The sequence below is a fragment of the Bubalus bubalis genome, chromosome 12 (genome assembly GCF_019923935.1).
Source record: "Bubalus bubalis isolate 160015118507 breed Murrah chromosome 12, NDDB_SH_1, whole genome shotgun sequence".
In the NCBI taxonomy this organism is placed as follows: Eukaryota; Metazoa; Chordata; class Mammalia; order Artiodactyla; family Bovidae; genus Bubalus; species Bubalus bubalis.
Window position 1 is genome coordinate 27,901,410 of NC_059168.1, and position 18,850 is coordinate 27,920,259.

At 43.7% G+C, this 18,850-nt stretch overlaps 1 protein-coding gene across 4 annotated transcripts in view; it reads left to right on the forward strand.

The window, feature by feature from the left end:
* Positions 1-18,850, forward strand: part of PRKCE (protein kinase C epsilon) — a 543,326-nt gene that overhangs the window by 328,018 nt on the left and 196,458 nt on the right. For all 4 annotated transcript variants that reach the window (XM_006054783.4, XM_025262285.3, XM_025262284.3 and 1 more), the window contains one exon: positions 16,665-16,824. In XM_006054783.4, coding sequence (XP_006054845.1) covers positions 16,665-16,824 — 160 coding nt within the window. The remainder of the gene's footprint in view (positions 1-16,664; positions 16,825-18,850) is intronic.

Sequence of the window (18,850 nt, forward strand, 5' to 3'; positions counted from 1 at the left end):
GATATTTTCAAGTTTTAGGTTATTGTTGTTATTTTAATGTTTTGTCATTCTAACAGGAATATCGTGGTTTCACTGTGGTTTTAATTTCCATTTTCCTAAAACTAATGTTCAGCATCTTTTCAATTACTTTTTTTTTTACTTTTTTAATTTAATTTTTTATTTTATCTTTTTTAATTACTATCCATATATCTTTTTTGGTGAGCTGTCTTTCAAATATTTGGCTCATTTAAAAAAATTGGTTTGTTTCCTTATAAGTGAGTTTTGAAAGTTCTATAAATTCTAAATATTAGTGCTTTACCAGCTATGTATTTTGCAAATATTTTCCCTCATTTTGTGACTTATCTTTTTATTCTATTAACAATGTCTTTTAGATAGCAGTTATTAATCTTTAATGTCTTTTAAATAGCAGTTATTAATCTTGATGTTCAGTTTATCCATCTTTTATGAACTGTACTTTCAGTCATAGCCAGTAAAGCTCTATCTAATTCGAGGTCATGAAAACTTTCTCCAATGTTTAGGTTTCACATGTTTTTCTATTATCTATTCTGAGGTAATTTTTGTACAAGATGAAAGGTATGAAGTGTGTAAGTCACTAAGTTGTGTCCGACTCTTTGAGACCCCATGGACTGTAGCCCACCAGACTCCTCTGTCCCTGGAATTCTCCAGGCAAGAACACTGGAGTGGGTAGCCATTCCCTTCTGCAGGGGATCTTCCTGACCCAGAGATCAAACTTGGGTCTCCTGCATGGCAGGCAGATTCTTTACCATCTGAGCCACCTGGGAAGCCCCAAACTTATTTTTTGCATATGGATATTCAATTATTCCAGCATCATGTGTTGAAAAGACTATAATTTCTCCTTTGAATTGCCTTTCTCCCTTGTTGAAAATCAATTTTAGATATATATGTGGGCTGATTTCTGGATTCCGTTCTGGTCCTTTGATCTAGTTGTCTGTTTTTTTGTTGTAATGGTGAAGTGATGGTCTTTCTAGTTTTTTCTACATCCTAAGCCAGGCCCTAATTTATTTTGAAAAAACAAGTGTATCACTCTTAGTTGATTCAGGTAAGGAATAATGTAGTCCAGACTGTTCTCAAAATTTGGTCCTAAATTAGCAACATTAGGATCACCTGTGAACTTGTCAGAAATGAAATTCTCAGCCCCTCCCCAAACTTGCTGGATTAGAAACTGGAAATGGGTCCAGCAGTGTATGCTTCATCAAGCCCTCCAAACATTTCTGGTGCCTGGTGGAGTTTGAGACTATGCAAAGGTGAAGACTTCAACATTCAGGTTGTTTAGAAGAAAATAGTGATGGAATTGTGTTAATAGACATAATTTAGGGTCTTCTGTTTTCTAATTCAGATTTGATGAGAAACTGTGGCTATTTTCTGACAATGACCATTGACTGGCTCTTATCTGAAAGAGAGAAGGACCTTTTTTCCATTTATTCTGGCCTTTAAAACATTTTTCTGAACTCCTTTGCCATGATACTCCAACATCAAACTCCTCCCCTTGAGGAGTGAGAAGACATTTCTGATACCTAGAGAGCCTTCTCTGGTAGCTCAGCTGGTAAATAATCCACCTGCCATCCAGGAGACTCCTGTTCAATTCCTGAGTTGGAAAGATCCCCTGGAGAATGGATAGGCTACCTACTCCAGTATTCATGGGCTTTCTAGGTGGCTCAGATGGTAAAGAATCCACCTGCAATATGGGAGACCTGGGTTCGATCCTTGAGTTGGGAAGATCCCCTGGAGGAGGGATAGCAACCTACTCCAGTATTCTTGTCTGGAGAATCCCCATGGACAGGACCTGGTGGACTATAGCCCATGGGATTGTAAAGAGTTGGACACAACTGAGTGACTAAGCACAGAGAGGCTTTCAAGCAGAGCATCAACCTGAGAGAGAGCCAAGTCAGGAGTCTAGTAGGTGTACAATTCAGGTTGATAGGTTGAGAATCAACCAGAAGTTCTAGTTAATGATTTACCAAGTTGCAGGTCACTTTCACCCAGAAATCAAATGGCTGTCCTCTTGAGCTGCAAATAAGGGGGGGAGGACATTGTAAGAGCTTATAAAAAGCCCCAAGTTTCCCCAGTACCAGAAGAAAATTGTTTCCCTGTTACACCCATTTGGCAGTAGATGCAATAAGAGCTCTCCTTTTCAATGAATTGTTTGGGCCAGGCTGCTCAGCAGAGAGGCCAGAGTAGCTCCAGAATAAAGGAAGGATGCCTTGTCTCTTCAACATTGCAGTCTTTTTTTCTCAGGAAGGTGATTTGAAGGAGCCAACAGTATAATGCTATAGCATCATTTTAATCCTTCTACCTTAAACACACACACTATTTTAGCTTCTCACTTCTAATTTTCTAGGTTTGGTCTGGGCCTTTGCTTACTGTTCTCTTTGGAGACAGAGGATAATGTTTATTTTTAAAAAAAAACAGGGTTAACTTTCATCTTTGTAGCTTCAGGAGTGAAGAGGGCACTGACCTGAAGAAGAGGAAAAAGTGACTTTTCCTTCAAGGCCCAGTGTTCCAGCTGACCACAGGCTGGTTTAGGGAACACCTTGACCTAAAGCTTTCTTCCCTGCTTGGCTTGAGCAGATAGAAACTTTTTGTTCTGGGAGGTTGTGGCCTGTGTGATGAATATATCTGTTTCTGCATCATACCTCATGTCTCCTCCTGCCTTTCACGGTTCTGTAGGAAATGCCTGGAAGTGGTACAAATCAGCCAAGTGTGTGTTATGATCGCATTCCTATTTCTCCCCTGAGCTCCCCCGGCGTGTGAGCTGTGTGATGAGAGTGCTACCTCTCTATGAGTTTTCATTTTCCGCTGCTTTGCCAGACGTCTGGTTTCCAAAACAGCTTTCAGAACTTCTCATCAAACCCTACATTCACGTGAAGGAAATGGGCCTCTCTCCTTCCAGTCTGCTATTAATTTTTTCACACAGTTTTTTCATTTGCAGCATTAGAGGAGCAAAGTTCATTTTTTAGAAAATCTATAAGCTACTTGTTAGAATAATAGAAACAGCAAGCTTGAATTTCTTGAGTGTTTTTTTTTTCCCAGTTTCTATACAGGAAGAAAAGGGTAGAAAATGGTCATTTTGTGTTATTTAATGTGTGTAGTATGGTGGGGAAGCGTGAACTTTGGAGGAAGACAATCCTTGGTACAAAATCAGGTTCTACCACTTAGTAAGATGTATCCCTGGGTGAGTCACCTAGATTTATTTAGCCCCAGTTTCCTCATTTGCATAATGGGGAGAATAATACCGATCTTGTAGGCTCTCTTCAAGAAGCAAAGATATGTTTTAATCACACACTGTTTGGTAAATGGTACCTATTATTTCTATTACTAGGTTTGTTTACAAATGGAATTTGTCTCTTACTTTAGAATGTAAAATTTCCAAAATTTATCTCCTAACACCACTCTCCCTGCAGGTTCTACATGATTTTTTCCTACCTTCCCAGTACAACCTCTAAAAAAGAATCTGAAATTCATCCACACTAAACTCATAATGGCCCTCCCAGAGGATCTGTGTTTTAACAGGGCTTAAAGCCTCAAGCTTAAGATAAAAGCTGACACAGTGGAGCTCAAAGTAGCAGGGATCATTTGCTTTTTAGGACACCACTAGGTCTGAATTCCCAGCTCTCAGGGGAGCCAGGTCAGCCTAACTCACCTTTTCATAGGCACTGGGATCCATGTGATCATGCTTTTAATATTACCAGTGTTTGTTTTCCTTTGTCTCTCTCCAGAGGAGGGATAAATGTATAACTCAGAGGCCTGGTACCTAGCACCCTGGAGGCACTCAGTAAATATTGGCCAAGTGAATGAACAATTGTCACAGGGAAAACATTTTTCTTCCAATGTTTACCCTAAGTCTCTTCCTGCTTGGTTTATCTATTACCTCCTGAATTATAGATATCTATTGCTGAGTAACAAATTATCATAAATTTATCAGCTTAAGACCATAAGAAATAGTATTATCCCATACTGTTCTGTGGGTTAGGAATTCAGGAGCAGCTTTAGCTGGATGGTTCTGACCCATAGTCTCTCATGAGGTTGCAGTCAGGATTGTTGGCTAGGGCTCTGGCTGACCAAAAAAGCTCAAATGGGGCTGGAGGATCCAGTTCCAAGATGGCTGACACTCATGGCTCATGAGTCAGTGTTGACTGACAGAGGAGGTCCCTCCCAGTCAGTTTCTGCCAAAATGGACCTCTGCCTAAGGCTGCTTGTGTGCCAGGACACAGAAGCTGGCTTTCCAAGAGAGAGCCAAGAGTGAGCAAGGTGGAAGCTGCAGTGTCTTTTATGACCTAGCCTCAGCAGTCCCCCTTTGTCATTTCTGCAAGGTCTCTTTGGTTCTACAAGTCAGCAGGGCAACTCGAGTTGTGTAGGAGGGGCCTGCACAGAGTCCCAGGAGGCATGGATCCATGAGGGTCATCTTGGAGACTGGCCACCACACCTCTCATTCAATCCTTTGTTTTTTTCTCCCAGAAAATGAAGTTTCAAATCTTTGCTCTAGAAGGATTTCACTTGTCTTCTCTTGGACATCTCACACCTGCTAGGGATAGCCAGTCTCACAAGCACAGCAGAGATGTGCTTTGGCTGGCACAGTGCTCATCCACTACTCAGGATTCTTGAGACTCTTAAGACTGTGGTAGATCTTAACCTTAGCTTAACCTTTGTTGACTAGCCCTGTTAACGCTTAAACCAAGACCTCCTGAAAGGGCAGGCAGGTGACTACACTGTGTCCAGGGCCCAGATTTCCAGATTAGGAAAGTGCCCTCTTTTCTAAGTAAAGACATGGCTCTGGGCTGTCCTGAGGTTGTAAGGTCTAGGATGGGAGCTGGGTTTTTCAGAGAGAAATTGATTTATAGTAGATGTAAATATCGAAGAAGGCAATGGCACCCCACTCCAGTAGTCTTGCCTGGAAAATCCCATGGACGGAGGAGCCTGGAAGGCTGCAGTCCATGGGGTCGCTGAGGGTCGGACACGACTGAGCGACTTCACTTTCACTTTTCACTTTCATGCATTGGAGAAGGAAATGGCAACCCACTCCAGTGTTCTTGCCTGGAGAATCCCAGGGATGGGGGAGCCTGGTGGGCTGCCGTCTCTGGGGTCGCACAGAGTCGGACATGACTGAAGTGACTTAGCTTAGCTTAGCTGTAAGTATCAATACTTCTTCCAGAGAGTCCTGGTGACCAAGAATGCATATCTGCAAGAAGCTTGCTGAGATTCAAGGCAGGGTCTGTGACTGGTAATATTTTCCCTCTGGACAGAGGTAACTTACTCTCTTGGGGAATTTGATCTCCTCTTGTACTTCGTTAGCACTAAGACCCAAGCTGACTGGATCTCCCTTAAGCATTTGAGGCCTTAGAATATTTCCTTAGTCTCATTAAACTAGAAATTTTAAAAATTTCCCTTGCCCCTACCCCCATCTTTTGTTCTTGATGGTTTTAATTTTCTGTGTATAGGAGTTTCTAGATTTGAGACTCCAAATTTAGCAGATGTCTCTGTTGTTTTGTAGGGCTATTAGAAATACATTTTCCTTCTCACATAGTGGCTGTTCTTTCCACAACATTCTCCTATCACTATGGATGACAACTTACAGAGAGACAGGAGTTTCCGAGGCCCTAAGGAGCAATCCTGGGAATGTCATTGGTTTTTCCAGACTGCAGTGTCCCCTGTATTGAAAGAGATGCCAGCAGCGGGGGGGTGGGTCACACCATGTGTGTGTGTGTGTGTGTGTGTGTAATCAGAGAGCCTGTGAGCCTTGAAGGGGCACAGGGCTGGATTCTGGCTTTGTTTTCAGTTGTTAAAAGCATTATTGTTTTTGACCTCCTTATCCCTCTTTCTATATACAGAGTTGTGATCACTATCTCAGTGGAACATAAAACTTATCAGAAAAAGTTTAAGCAAGTTTTTGAAGCCAAGGGGAAAGATATAAGTTCTACGGGCGCTATGCTCTTGATTGTTGTTCACTGGTTAAGTCGTGTCTGACTCTTTGCAACCCCATGGACTGCAGCACACCAGGCTTCTCTGCCCTTCACTATCTCCTAGAGTTTGCTCAAACTCATGTCCATTGAGTCAATGATGCCATCCAACCATCTTCTCCTCTGTCATCCCCTCCTCCTCCTACCCTCAATCTTTTGCAGCACGAGGGATTTTTCCAGTGAGTTAGCTCTTTGCATCAGGTGGCCAAAGTATTGGAGCTTCAGCTTCAGCATCAGCCCTTTCAATGACTATTCAGAGTTGATTTTTTTTAGGATTGATTGGTTTGATCTTGTGGATGCCCAAGGCCTAATAGCCCTGATAGCTGTTTCTATAGGATGATCTAGGGTTTTTTAAACCTCTGATAAGCTTCCTAAGGAAGGTCCATCCCCCCAATACCCTGCTCTGGAAACTAGCTGGGAGGAGGGTGGAAGGAAGGTCAATGTGGAGGAAGGTATGCAGAGAGTAAGACAAACTCATCTGCTTTCTGGGAAGGTGTGGGGTTCATTTAGCCAATCACCAGCCTGGACTTCATGACTTAATAATCATCCTTACTTCTTTTTATCTTCTTGTGCCAGCTCCTTTGTCTTAACAAGTCTTTCATTGCCTGTTATTTTTTTGCTTTTATCTTCTGACTCCCTGAAACTTGACTTCTTTCTCAGGTAGTCTGATAAATACCCACCTGGCCATCTTCCTTGGAATCCTGCTCAGGACTTAAGATGTCTCTGGGAAAAGCTATGGTTTTTCTTTTTAATTTTAACTTTAAAGTATTAGCAACAGTATGGAACTACCTTAGCAATCAGAGGAGTTTGGGGAAAATAAACAGGTGAGTCTGTCGTGGTAATTTGGGTAACTGTGCACACACTTAGTTGAGGAGGTCTGTGGAGGCTGGGATGAGATGGTAAAGGGACCACTTGATATTAAAGGGTGTGATTTTTAGCTCACTCTGCTTGAACCTTTCTGAATCCTGCCTGCCACTGACTGGATGTTATGGAACAGCTGATAGCAACAGTACTGATGGATGTGGGTTTTTCAGTAAATAATCCTATAACCTTTTTGGCCTGCTTGCCTTGGCATTAAGAGGCTTGTAATGTATTTGGAAAGGGGGCTGTCAGCCTTCACTTGGCATTGACACTCCCCCCTGTTCATGCTGGGAATGAACAGACGTCCTGCTAGGACTTCTGCCGCTGCTCTCCCACAGGCATTTTTTAATAGAGCATTTTAGAAACGTGAACCATGGACATGACATCATGGACATGAGGTCCTCGGGGCTCAGATGCCCAGTAATTCAGCAACAGCTCAGTTTCCTGTGATATGAATTACAGGACCATCACTGGCACCAGCGAGGACTCTGGCCCCACCCTTGGCTGGTGCCCCACTTGGCTGATTTCCCAGGATGAGAAGGCTCTTTGAGCATTTAGCAGGTCTGCCTGAAGGGATTTTGCTCTGCGGTTTTTCTCCTGGCAAGCAGTGACTTTTCCTGGGTCCCAGAAGCCTGTGGTAGTTCCAGTGTAACTCCAGGGTTTAATTTTGAATGGATGGAGGAGGGAGGGAATGAATAAATACGGATAGGCAGGAAGCAAGGAGACTTCCTACTTAAGGATGATCATTGTTCTCCAGTGGTTCTCCATGTCCCCATGTATACTGGAGCCTGGGTGGTGGGACTGGGGGGCTGCCCCCCCTTTTCTGCCTCAGTGACCATCCAGTTGTCCTACCACCACTGTGTCTGACCTCAGTTTACCCTAGTGCTACTCTCTCTACCCTGTCAAGTGTCCACATTTTTCACTTTTTTTTTTTTTTTTCTAGCAAAGCACAAACTAGCTTAAGCTTTATTTTAATTAAGTGGACAAGAGCTTATGCCCTGCCATGAATACAGAACAGGTCATTTGGAAAGGAACGATGAGGAAGAAGAAAACGATTTGTAGTAAGTTTGAGATGCTAATCTTGAAATGCTACCAGTGCTCTCTTCTGATTAGGTTACACAGAATAACATATGTGGACAATTCAAAACCTCTCCTGCTAGATGTTTCTGCTTCATGTCTTGTGGTTCTCTGGGAAGACATGGATAGTTCAGACTAATCTCTCTCGGGGAATTAATTGCTGTTTCCTCTTTCCTGTTTTGAACAGAAATTTTCTTTAATGTATTGTGTGAGTACAACATGTAGAACATAGCCTTTGGTATCACGTAAATATTTACTTAATTGTTAAAACTCACTGTCATGTAGCATTTATTTCAACTTGAAAATATTATAAGCTATTTTCCTCATGGAAAATAAAATGAAAAGGCACTGCTCCTTTGATTTTCAGTGCCTAGGTTTTTTTCATTTTGTTTTGATTCCATTGATCTTGCATTTTTCACAGCAAGTCCATAAAGTTAAACCAGAGATTTATTGAGTAAACTCCTCAGATACTGAGTGGGAAAAATTCCATCTAGTCTCTTCAGGGGCTTTCCCACCCCCGAGTCATAACCACTGCTGCCTGGACAACGACGGCAATTCCTTGCTTTGTTAGTGGAGACCCACCTATTAAGGATCAAATTCAAAATATCTGAGAAGAATAATTTAGAGAGTGGCTATGGACCGTCCATTATGGCTAACAGTCTGTGCCCAGAATACTGCCTGGCATCCAATATCCACCTAATAAACATTTTTTAGAATGTACAATTTTTAACACTTCAGAAAGTCTCAATATGTTTTTCTGTTTATGTTGTTTGAGGATATTTATCCTTTTCTCTTTCTCATTTTATATAAATATACACTATAGACATGTTTCTTAGTTCTCTTTTTCTACATATTGTTTCTTGGTAGACTTGGCATGTCTGCTTTTTGAAACCACTGCATTAAATTCCATTATGTGTGTGCTTGTGAATTAATCAGTCCCTTTTGACTTTCTAAGTGTCTAGTTGAGAGTGGGATGAGTGTGTGGAGAGGTGAATGGGCAGCAGCCAGCAAGAGACTTCCATACACAAAGTTGGGTACTGGGGACTCAAGCTATTCTGCCATCCTTGTGAGGTGGATGGGTCAGGGTGGGAATTCTTGAACTTGACACTCCCTGTTAGCTGTGTGACCTTGAACAAATTACTTAACCTCTTGAGCCCTTGGTTTCTTCATTTGTAAGTTGAGGATAATAGCACCTCAGGATGTTAGATCTAAGTTGCTTACAGTATCTTGTGTATATGTAATAACCCCTCATGTATTTTTAATTGCACTTTATGGATGTTTAACAATATCTCACATATAAAATAGCCTTTCATGGATACAAAATACTTGGAATGGTGCTCGCCATATGACAGGGGCCCATACATGGTAGCTGTTATTTTTCAGCTTCTGAATCATCCAAGATTTGACAGTTATTTAGATAAAACTATCATGATGTTTGAGTTATTTTCTTTGTGTTGTGAAATAATCTGCCTTGAAAACTGGATTCACTCTTTGCTTGGCTTCTGAGACAAGCCTTCTGAGGACAATCCCAGCCTTTTCTCAAACTGGTCACATTTCTTACTGCTGTTGTCCTAGAGCTGAGTCAGTGTTTTTACCCAGCCCAGTCTTCCCAGGACTACACTCTGGAGGTGGAGTGTGCTCCTCCAAAGCCCCTGATGCATGGGGTGGGAGGAGACGGACCCGACCCCCTTTTATTCACAGTGGCAGGGCTGAACTGTCTGGAGGCAGTCGGACCCCAGCCAGGGGAGGTTTTGTAGTGGGGTGGGTGAGAGTATTCCACTTTCCCTCAATCAGGAGCTGTCACCTTGACATCTGGGGCAGAGAACATGCCAGCCTGGTGTTTAGACAGAGCCGTTGCAGTGCTATTCCTGATGGATAAGAAAACAGACTCCTGAAGAGATTAAATGACTTGTTCTAGGTTATAACGCAAGTCTGGGGTAAAGGCAACATTTGTCCAATCTCCCAGCACCTAGTTCAACCATAGTGGTAGAAAGAGAAGGTCAAAAGAAGGAGGTGAGAAGAGATCAAGAAGACCACCCATGGCACACTCGCTCGTGGAGAAGACCCCTATGTGCACTCAAAATCAAGAGTAGGAGATTGATTGAGGGATCGCCTGCAGTGACGAATGACAGCGGTGCCCAGAGGTGGCCAGTCAAGGATATTGGTCCTTCTGACTGGTCCAGGCTCCACGGTCAGGGGTCTTGGGCGAGCTGGAACTTTGGGCTTGACAGTCCTTCTTACACATGCCCTCGAAGGAAGTGCCAGCATCTGGGGATTCATAACCATCAGCCTATTAGGAATTCCCTGCTAGATATTCTTTCACTGAGAGGCATTCAAAGAGCACTGAGTTTAAGGATGCCAGTTCAGTCCTGTCACTTGAGCCCCCTTTTTATTCAGGAGAACATAAGATGAGGTGAGGGAGGTGCTGATGAAGCAATGGGACCTTCAATAATCAGACAGACCAGAAGAGGTAGCAGAGGGTTTGGCGCCCCGGGCTGCCTCTCCCTGTGATTGTGTGTCCTTCTGGCCTAGACTGAGAAGTCTCAGCCCAAGGAAAAGGGGCCAGGTGAGGCTGACCTACAAAGAACTGTGAGGTGTGGGTTCTTTGTGCTTCTTCTGCCACTTGCCTGCAGCCTGTCAGAGATTCTTCTGAGCTTTGGAGCTGGAAGATACTCATTGGTATAGAAGACCCTAGGAATTTGAGCTTATAGGCAAATCACAGCCAGCAGAAAACACTCTTGGAATGTTGTTAGAGATTAAGGTTACCGAAGATCTCATAGCTGCTTCACAGGGTGTCTCCCTAGGTTCATGCCTTTGTGAGTTCTTGTTGTTATATCTGAGCAGCCAAGATCTTCATTTACACAGAAAGTTTCACAAGTTATCCAGCTTTGTGTTGGCCTCTCCCTGACTTGGGTCATCCCTTCTGCTGTGTGGTAGATGCAGATGCAGCCATAAAACAAAAGATTTGTGTAGGCAGAAAGGAAAGGAAGGAAAGAAAGGAAAACCAGTTCTGGTTTTGCCTTGTGGGCTGTGGCAAATGAGCCATCAGCCTAGGTGGGCATGGCTGAGTACATCCAGTGAAGTGATGTGAAGAGCATGCCTCAGCACAAGTCACAGATGTTGGGGCAAGTGGGGTGACCCAGCCCAGAACCACTGGCAGCTGGGGAAGCTGATAAAATGTATCTTGTCTCTCCTGATCTCCAGGCCAGCATCTTCTGCCCTTTCCTCCTCATTCATGCCATGTAGTCCCCCACTCCTGCAACGTGAGTGACCCTCCCATTACCTCATGCTGTAGGTGGAAAGAACTGCTATTAAAAATCATTAAAGGACTTCTCTGGGAGTCTAGTTGTTAAGACGCCAAGCTTCCGATGTAGGGGGTGTGGTTGATCCCTGGTTGGGGAACTGAGATCCCGTATGCTGTGCACTGCAGCCAAAAAGAAACCATGTATTAAAAATGTCATTAAAGAGCATTAGAGAACATTTTTCAAATATACAAACGTATAATCTCATCATCCTAGCATAACACAATAATTCTTTCATGTCACCTTCAACCTGTAAATATGTTTTGTGTTTCTGTGCCTCCTGTTTTCACAGTTTTAGATCACGTTTCCCCATGTTCCTGCATAGTCTTCTCTCAACATTTTAAAATTGATATAGATGTAGTATAATTCGTTAGACCATTCTCCTAATGTGAGATATCAAGTTGTTTCTGTTTGAAGGCTGACTAGACATGCCTTGGGGAACATGTATAAGTTATAAGTGTATAACTTTTAGTTTCTGTTGAATTATTGACTTAGAGTTACTTACTAAGGAATTGCCTAATCAGAGGATATGAATCTCTTTGTGATGTTTGCCATGTACTGTAATATTGCTTCTGAAAATATTATGCGACATTGCCTCTAGCAGTGAATGAATAAATCAGTTTAATAACAGCCTTCCAAACAGCTGATAATTCCATTTTAAAACAAATTTGTTTCCTTATTAGGCATTTAATGGTATGTCAATGATAGGTCAAGAGAGCTCTGTATTTTAAGAATTCCTAGTAAGAATGAATATTTTATATTTCTCCTCCTATAAATTTTATATTTATGTCATTTACATACTTATCTACAACTAAAGATTTATTGGTATGTACACCTCCGTGGTATGTTTGCCATTGAATTGGAAACTAGTCAAATGGGAACAAACAAATCCAGGCTGTAGAATATTCCACAAGACAACATCCTATACTTTCCATAACTTTGTCATAAGAAGGAAATAAGTCAAGAAAATTATTCTTTACTAGGAGATTAAAGAGACATGGCAAGCAGATAACTTCCTTGAGCTCTAACTAGCTCCTGGATTAAACATTTAAAAACAACAGCAACAATAAAGGACATTTAGGGGACAATTGGGTTTTCCAGGTGATGCTGGTGGTAAAGAACACACCTGCCAATGCAGGAGATAGAAGAGACGCGGGTTCGATCCTTGGGTCTGGAAGGTCCCTTGAAGGAGGGCATGGCAACCCACTCCAGTATTCTTGCCTGGAGAGTCCCATGGCCAGAGGAGCCTGGTGGGCCACAGTCCATAGGGTAGGAAACAGACACAACTGAAGTGACTTAGCACACACATGTGCAGGGGACAATCAGGGAGATTTAAATATGAACTGTCTATTGGATAGTTATAGCAATGTTAAATTCCTTGACTTTGATATTGTGATTATGTCAGAGAATGTTTTTATTCTTAGGAGATAAACCCTGAAGTATTTAGGGGTGAAGTGTTGCTTCAAACGGTTCAGAAAAACTATATAGCATATCTTCATCTTATGTAATAATATATTGCTATTAATATAATTATAATTATGTCATAATGTAGTTGTTAATGCCACTAATATATCATGCTGTATTATATATGAATATATAATGAATTATGCATGATATTTGATATATATTGCTATTGTATTACACACATACATGTACATATATGCTTGTATTTATAGTCTATTCTTTCACTCTCGCACCACGCACCCTCTCTTACCCATACAGGTGTCTGTGCTCCTGCATGCACGTGCCATGCATTACCTGCTACCCCATGGAAGTTGCATTTTAATAGAGAGAGACCCTTCACATCAGGGGAAATGCTGAAGGCGAACCATTTCTAGCAGTTTCTCTAGGCCCAACAAGGAGATTCTATGGGGCTGAGGAGCCCTGTAGTTCCCCTGTCCAAAGATGTGTGGAAGGCAGGTGTTATCATCAGCCAGGAGTCCCATCCCCTTTCTCATGCAGCCTCATGTGCAAACCTCCTTGGAAAACAAAGTTTATTTACCTGTTCCTTCTGTTGCCTTTAGTCTCCCCACATATTGAACATAGAAGCTGACTTTTAACAGGCCATGCACAATGTGCTCTGGAGCAGGATAACAGAACATTTTGGAGAAGTTAGATCAGACAGACCCCAGCTTAGCATGGGGTTATCCTTGGCTCTCTTTCTAACCTGCACCCAAGACCCTCCCATCCCCCCCAAACCCCCCCACCTCCCACCCCCTACAAATTTTATACAGCTTTTCTCACAGCATCAGTGCAGCCCATAAACAGGTTTTCAAAAGTAAGTGGGGTTTGGCAGAAACCAACACAATTTTGTAAAGCAATTATTCTTCAATTAAAGAATAAGTAAATTTTAAAGAAGCAAGTGGCGTTAAATTAACTGGGTGCTGCATTTATCTATTAAATCAGTTAAACACAGTTTAGAATGTCCAGTTTGGTTACTGTGGTCATTTCTATAAAAAGTTGAGAAATAAGGCCCTCGGGGACCCCTATAACCCCCCATATGGCAGCAGTTCTTTGAGAAAACTAGATTAAACTCCTCACCATTTTGACTGAAAACACAATTTCCAGAATCAAGATGACTATAAAATCTGAGGGCTTTGTAAATCAAATTGCATTTTAAATGCATTAGAGCGTACTGTTGATATATATTCCATGGTAACACCTTCTGTGAAAGAATTTGACAGATGCTTTTGTACAAAGAGAATTCCCATCCCCTGGCCTGAGCTACCCCAAGGCTGAGTTTGGGGAGTTTAGATTTTTTGTCTATCAGGTTTGTAGCAACTAAGGTTTGTTTTTTTGAATTGATTTGAAAAGATTGAAAAGATTTGTTTTTTTAAATACCACATTTTTCCAGCTTATAAAAATAGAATTTTCTAAATATACTGGAAAGTATGAAGCAGAAATGAAAGTCACCTCTAATTTCACAACTGAGTGATGATTGTCATATTTATGCATGCGTGTGCATATGTAGGCATCTCTAGTTAGAAGCAGGACCTTTCCTTGTGAATTTGCTCATCTGGGTCTTACCCCCTAGGTTGTAGAAAGTAGGAGGTGGTGTGGGCTTTCTATACCCAGAAGGTAATTGGTGTCAGAGACTTTGTGAAACAATAGGCACCAGTTAAAAAGGAAACCCCTGCAGGTTGTGGGGTATGAAGCAGGAGGTCCACAGGCAGACCCCCTTCTAGGTCATCCAGGGGCAGTCCTGAGAACACAGCCTGGGAGCCCTCGAGCAGCCTCCAGTCAGCAGTTCTGCACATTTGCTTGGAGGCTGCTTCCCTCTAAAAGCACATGCTGGACGTTTGCTCCCCATTGTTCTTTTCCTCCTTCAGTTTGATGTTCTGCCCACCCTACCTTCTCTGGGCTGACAAGATGCTCTTGGATTAAACAGATGTTTGACTGACACACGTGCAGTTCCCACCACTGCAGGGAACCTTGTGTTCAGAGAGGTCCATGAGGGGCAAAGCTTATTCCCCTCAGGACTGACACTGTTAGGCTGGGGTGATGGTCGGGGGGATGGAGCCTTCCCAGTGTATTTTTACCCACCTTCCAGGGCTGCTTGAGAGTGTCAAGAGCCTGGCAGGAGACCCTTAGCCTGCCTTCTCTGTGCTAGGGGAAGCCTCAGGCAGCCCAGCTCTTCCCTAATGAGAGCCACCAGGTGAGAGCTTTGGAGACTTGCTGTAGGCAGAGTGGGCTGTCCCTCAGAGCAGCAGGTAGCCAGTGGAACAGGGACCTCTCTCTCCCTCTCTGGTATAGTATCTGGGCTCTACCACTGTGTGTGTGTTAGTCACTCAGTCATGTCCGGCTCTTTGCGACCCCACGAACTGTAGCCTGCCAGGCTTCTCTGTCCATGGAATTCTCCAGGCAAGAACACTGGAGTGGATTGCCATTCCCCTCTCTAGGGCTCTACCACTAGATAGCTGTAGTAACAGAAAAGGTTACTTGAGCTCTTCATTCTTCAGTTTGCAAATCCAAGAAATGGGGGTAATAGCGGTACCCTTCAGCTGGGGTTGTGATGCTTCAATGAGTTATCACACATAATGCATTTAGCATGGCACCTACCAGAGTGCATAGCTAAGGTGGCTCAGATGGCAAAGAATCTGCCTGCAATGCGGGAAACCCAGGTTTGATCCCTGGGTCAGGAAGATCCCCTGGAGAAGAAAATAGTAACCCCTTCCAGTATTCTTGCCTGGAGAATCCCATGGACAAAGGAGCCTGGTGGGCTACAGTCCGTGGGGTCACAAAGAGTTGGACACAACTGAGGGGCTAACACTTACCAGAGTGTAAGCCCTTGACAGACGTCAGCTAGTATTGTCACCGTGTTAGTCTGCTCAGGCTTTAACAAAATACCATAGAATACAGGCTTAGACAGCAGAAAGTTACTTTTCACAGTTCTGGAGGCTGAAAGTTTGAAATCAAGATCTCTGTGTTCTGGTGAGGATTCTCTGCTTGGCTGGTTTACAACCACCTTCTCATTGTATCCTCTCATGGCAGAGACCAGGCAGGCTCAGGTCTTTTCCTCTTCTTATAAGAGCACTAATCCCATTATGCGGGTACACCCTCATGCCTACATTTAATCTTTATTACCTCCTAAAGGCCCCCCCAACTATCACATTGGGGATTAGGGCATTAATGTATGTATTGGGATGTGTGGTGGCCCATTCAGTACTTAATGGTCATTATTATTTTTCTTGTCCCTTTGCAGGGTGTTCTTAGGTTTGAGACAGTCTTTGAAAAGAAGGGAAGGAAGAAGTGGGGAAGATCTTTCTGTCTCCAGTAGGTCTTAAAGCCCATGGTGGTGGGTCTTGAACCTTCTGGAAACTGTCTGCTTTCACAGTGTTCTATTTCCCTCTCCTTTTAACCTTTAGGGAAAGGCTTTTTTTTTTTTTTTTTTTTTTTGCTTTACTCTAGGTAAGAGGGAAGAGGAAGAAAAGTCAAGTTTATTAGGCAGCTACTTCTCCAGGCTTGGCATCTGGGTGGGGAAGGAAGTCACACCATTGACTCCAAGCCACACACCTTAGGGCCATCACCATGATCCCCACTGACAGAGGACAGTGCCTGCCGAGGCTCCAGATGAGGAACACAAGCAGTCCTAGGTCACTCCTCAGAAGGTTCAGTAGATTTGAGCCTGAGCCTCCGACCCCACACCCTTGCAACATGTAGTGGGTGTGGGGAGGAGTGAAGCGGCCACACCTGGAGCAGGAGTAGGATTGGGATGGATGCTGAGTGCAGCTGTTGTGGAACAGTGCACAGTCTGGGCCTTGCAGTCACGTGGTGCGTACTCGCTGGAGCAAGTAGTGAGGCTCTTTAGACCCCTGAATCCCTCCACCAGCGGAGGCTGCCCCCTCCAACCTCCAGATCTCCCGGGCTGGAGTAGCTCTCCCACAGAAGGTTATTTTCAAGGGATGCTAACCCACACTGTATTTTCTTTTGTGCTCTTGTCCCTCCTCAGCCCCTAAAGACAATGAAGAACGTGTGTTTCGGGAGCGCATGCGGCCCAGGAAGCGGCAGGGGGCTGTCAGGCGCAGGGTCCACCAGGTCAACGGCCACAAGTTCATGGCTACCTACCTTCGGCAGCCCACCTACTGTTCCCACTGCCGAGATTTTATCTGGTAAGGTCCTCTTTTCTGGAAACCTCTCGGTTAGACTTCTCGGCAGTGAGAGGTGGGGGGAATGGGTCAGGAGATTGGACACTTTATGTAAAAAATGCTTATGTGCTTTAATTGTTTATCTGACTACAGAAGACTTTTCTGCAAGGCTGAGTGGTGCTTGAGGGGGCTAAATGGGAAGAAGAAACTATGATTCCTGGTTCCTATATATGGAGATATGTAGGATCATATCATATCTCATATTTAAGGAGTTGAGATTTTATAACCAATGATGGTTTTGTGGTTTTTTTTTTTTTAAAAGAACTCTTAACTTTTAGAGAGGGAATCTGAAATATTTACCAACAGAATGATGGATTTCTTAGATTTGTTTAAAAAAAATAACTGGAAGGAGGGGTGAGAGGCTAGGGGTAGAGATGAAACAAGGCTGGCCATGAATTTATCATTGTTGGAGCTACTCACAGGTACCTGAGGGTCTACTATATTCATCTCTCTATTTTTTTTATACATTTAAATGTTTCCATAGAAAGCTTAAAAATATTCCATTGCCAATATGTATAATACAAAGCAGTTCTTAGTAACTGTCATAACATTGGTGCTGATAGGATGCTGAGATTTCAGAAAAGAGAGACTCATTGGCTGGAGTACTCAGGGAAGGCTTCCTGGAGGAGGTGGCAATTCTCTTTTTATGATGACTAGGATTTTGATAGGCAGAAACAGGTAAGTAGTAGGCCTTTGGGGGAGGTGGAGAAGGACAAGGAATACTGGCCTTGGGGATTAGAGGGGAACTTTTGATGAATACCTTGTGTCAGGGTCTCTCTTTGGCTCTGGAAATCTCTAAATCTTCCCAGCACCCTATGAGCTATGTATTATGAACACCATTCCACTAACAACAATACTGAGGCTCAGAAATGAGACCAGCCTATGGCCCTCCAGCTAGGATGTGTCAGAAACCTGATTCCACCCTGGTGAGCACAACTAATGACTCATGCTCAGCCTTCCTAGCCACCTCTCTTAGCTGTCTGGAACTGATGTGGAGCTCGCATGTTGGCAATCCCATGGAGGAGAGTGAGCAAGGCCATACTGCAGCATGAATGCAGAAGGAGAACATTCAAATTGCACTCTGAGGACCCCCTGGATTCTCATGGTGTCCAGGAACACCTTGTCTCACCCTTGTGGTGTTCTGGAACTAGTCAAAGAGGTTGGCATGGGCATCCAAGGTGACACAGCTTAGAGCAAAGCCAACCTGATTAAAGCAGAAATAACACCTGGCTCCATCCACAGACACGTCTTATTCCTGGGACTGACAGCCGTCTGACCTGTATCTCTGTATTTTGGTCAAGAATTGGGGAGCAGGTTCTGAAAGCTTAGCCTTAGAGATTCAGGTCTCCTCTAAGCCCATGGTCAATACGACTGAACTCTGGGTTCCCATAGCTGTAGCCCCAGTGACTTTTGGCTCCTCTCACTGGACTGGGCACTGCAGGGAGCTGACCAGTTGGTGGTGGTGTCTTGAGGACAGGGCTCAGGACAGGTTGGCTGGATTGTCCTGTGTCCAGGCTGACCCTAAACCTGCCGTAGGGGACCCTATGCTGGCCATGGAAGGAATCTGTGATGTTGGCCTTTACCCAAATGGTAGATTGAAATCCCAGTCCTGGCCACACTCTGCCCCATAAACCTTGACTACTCCTGGAATGCTCAGGGAATATGCTTGCCAGCAAGAACCCTTCTCCACAACTGTCTGCAAAGAAGGGCACGCTCAATGACTTGAGGCCCATGGAGAGCAAGCAGGGTCTCTGGGGCTTTCCAGAACACAGCTGGGCCGCTGGAGTGGCTGTTTGTATAGGAAACTGAGCCCTAATACTGACCAAACCTTGCACCCATTCCAAACACTGGGGCTGTTCTTGATAGCCTTCAGAAGGAGTCATTTTAAGGCACCCTTCAAGTGGGAGTGAGATTACTACCCCACTGCTGAGTGGACTCCGCTCAGCATTTGGTACGCTGTGGGCAGTGGCCAGAATGGGGTGGCTTTGTG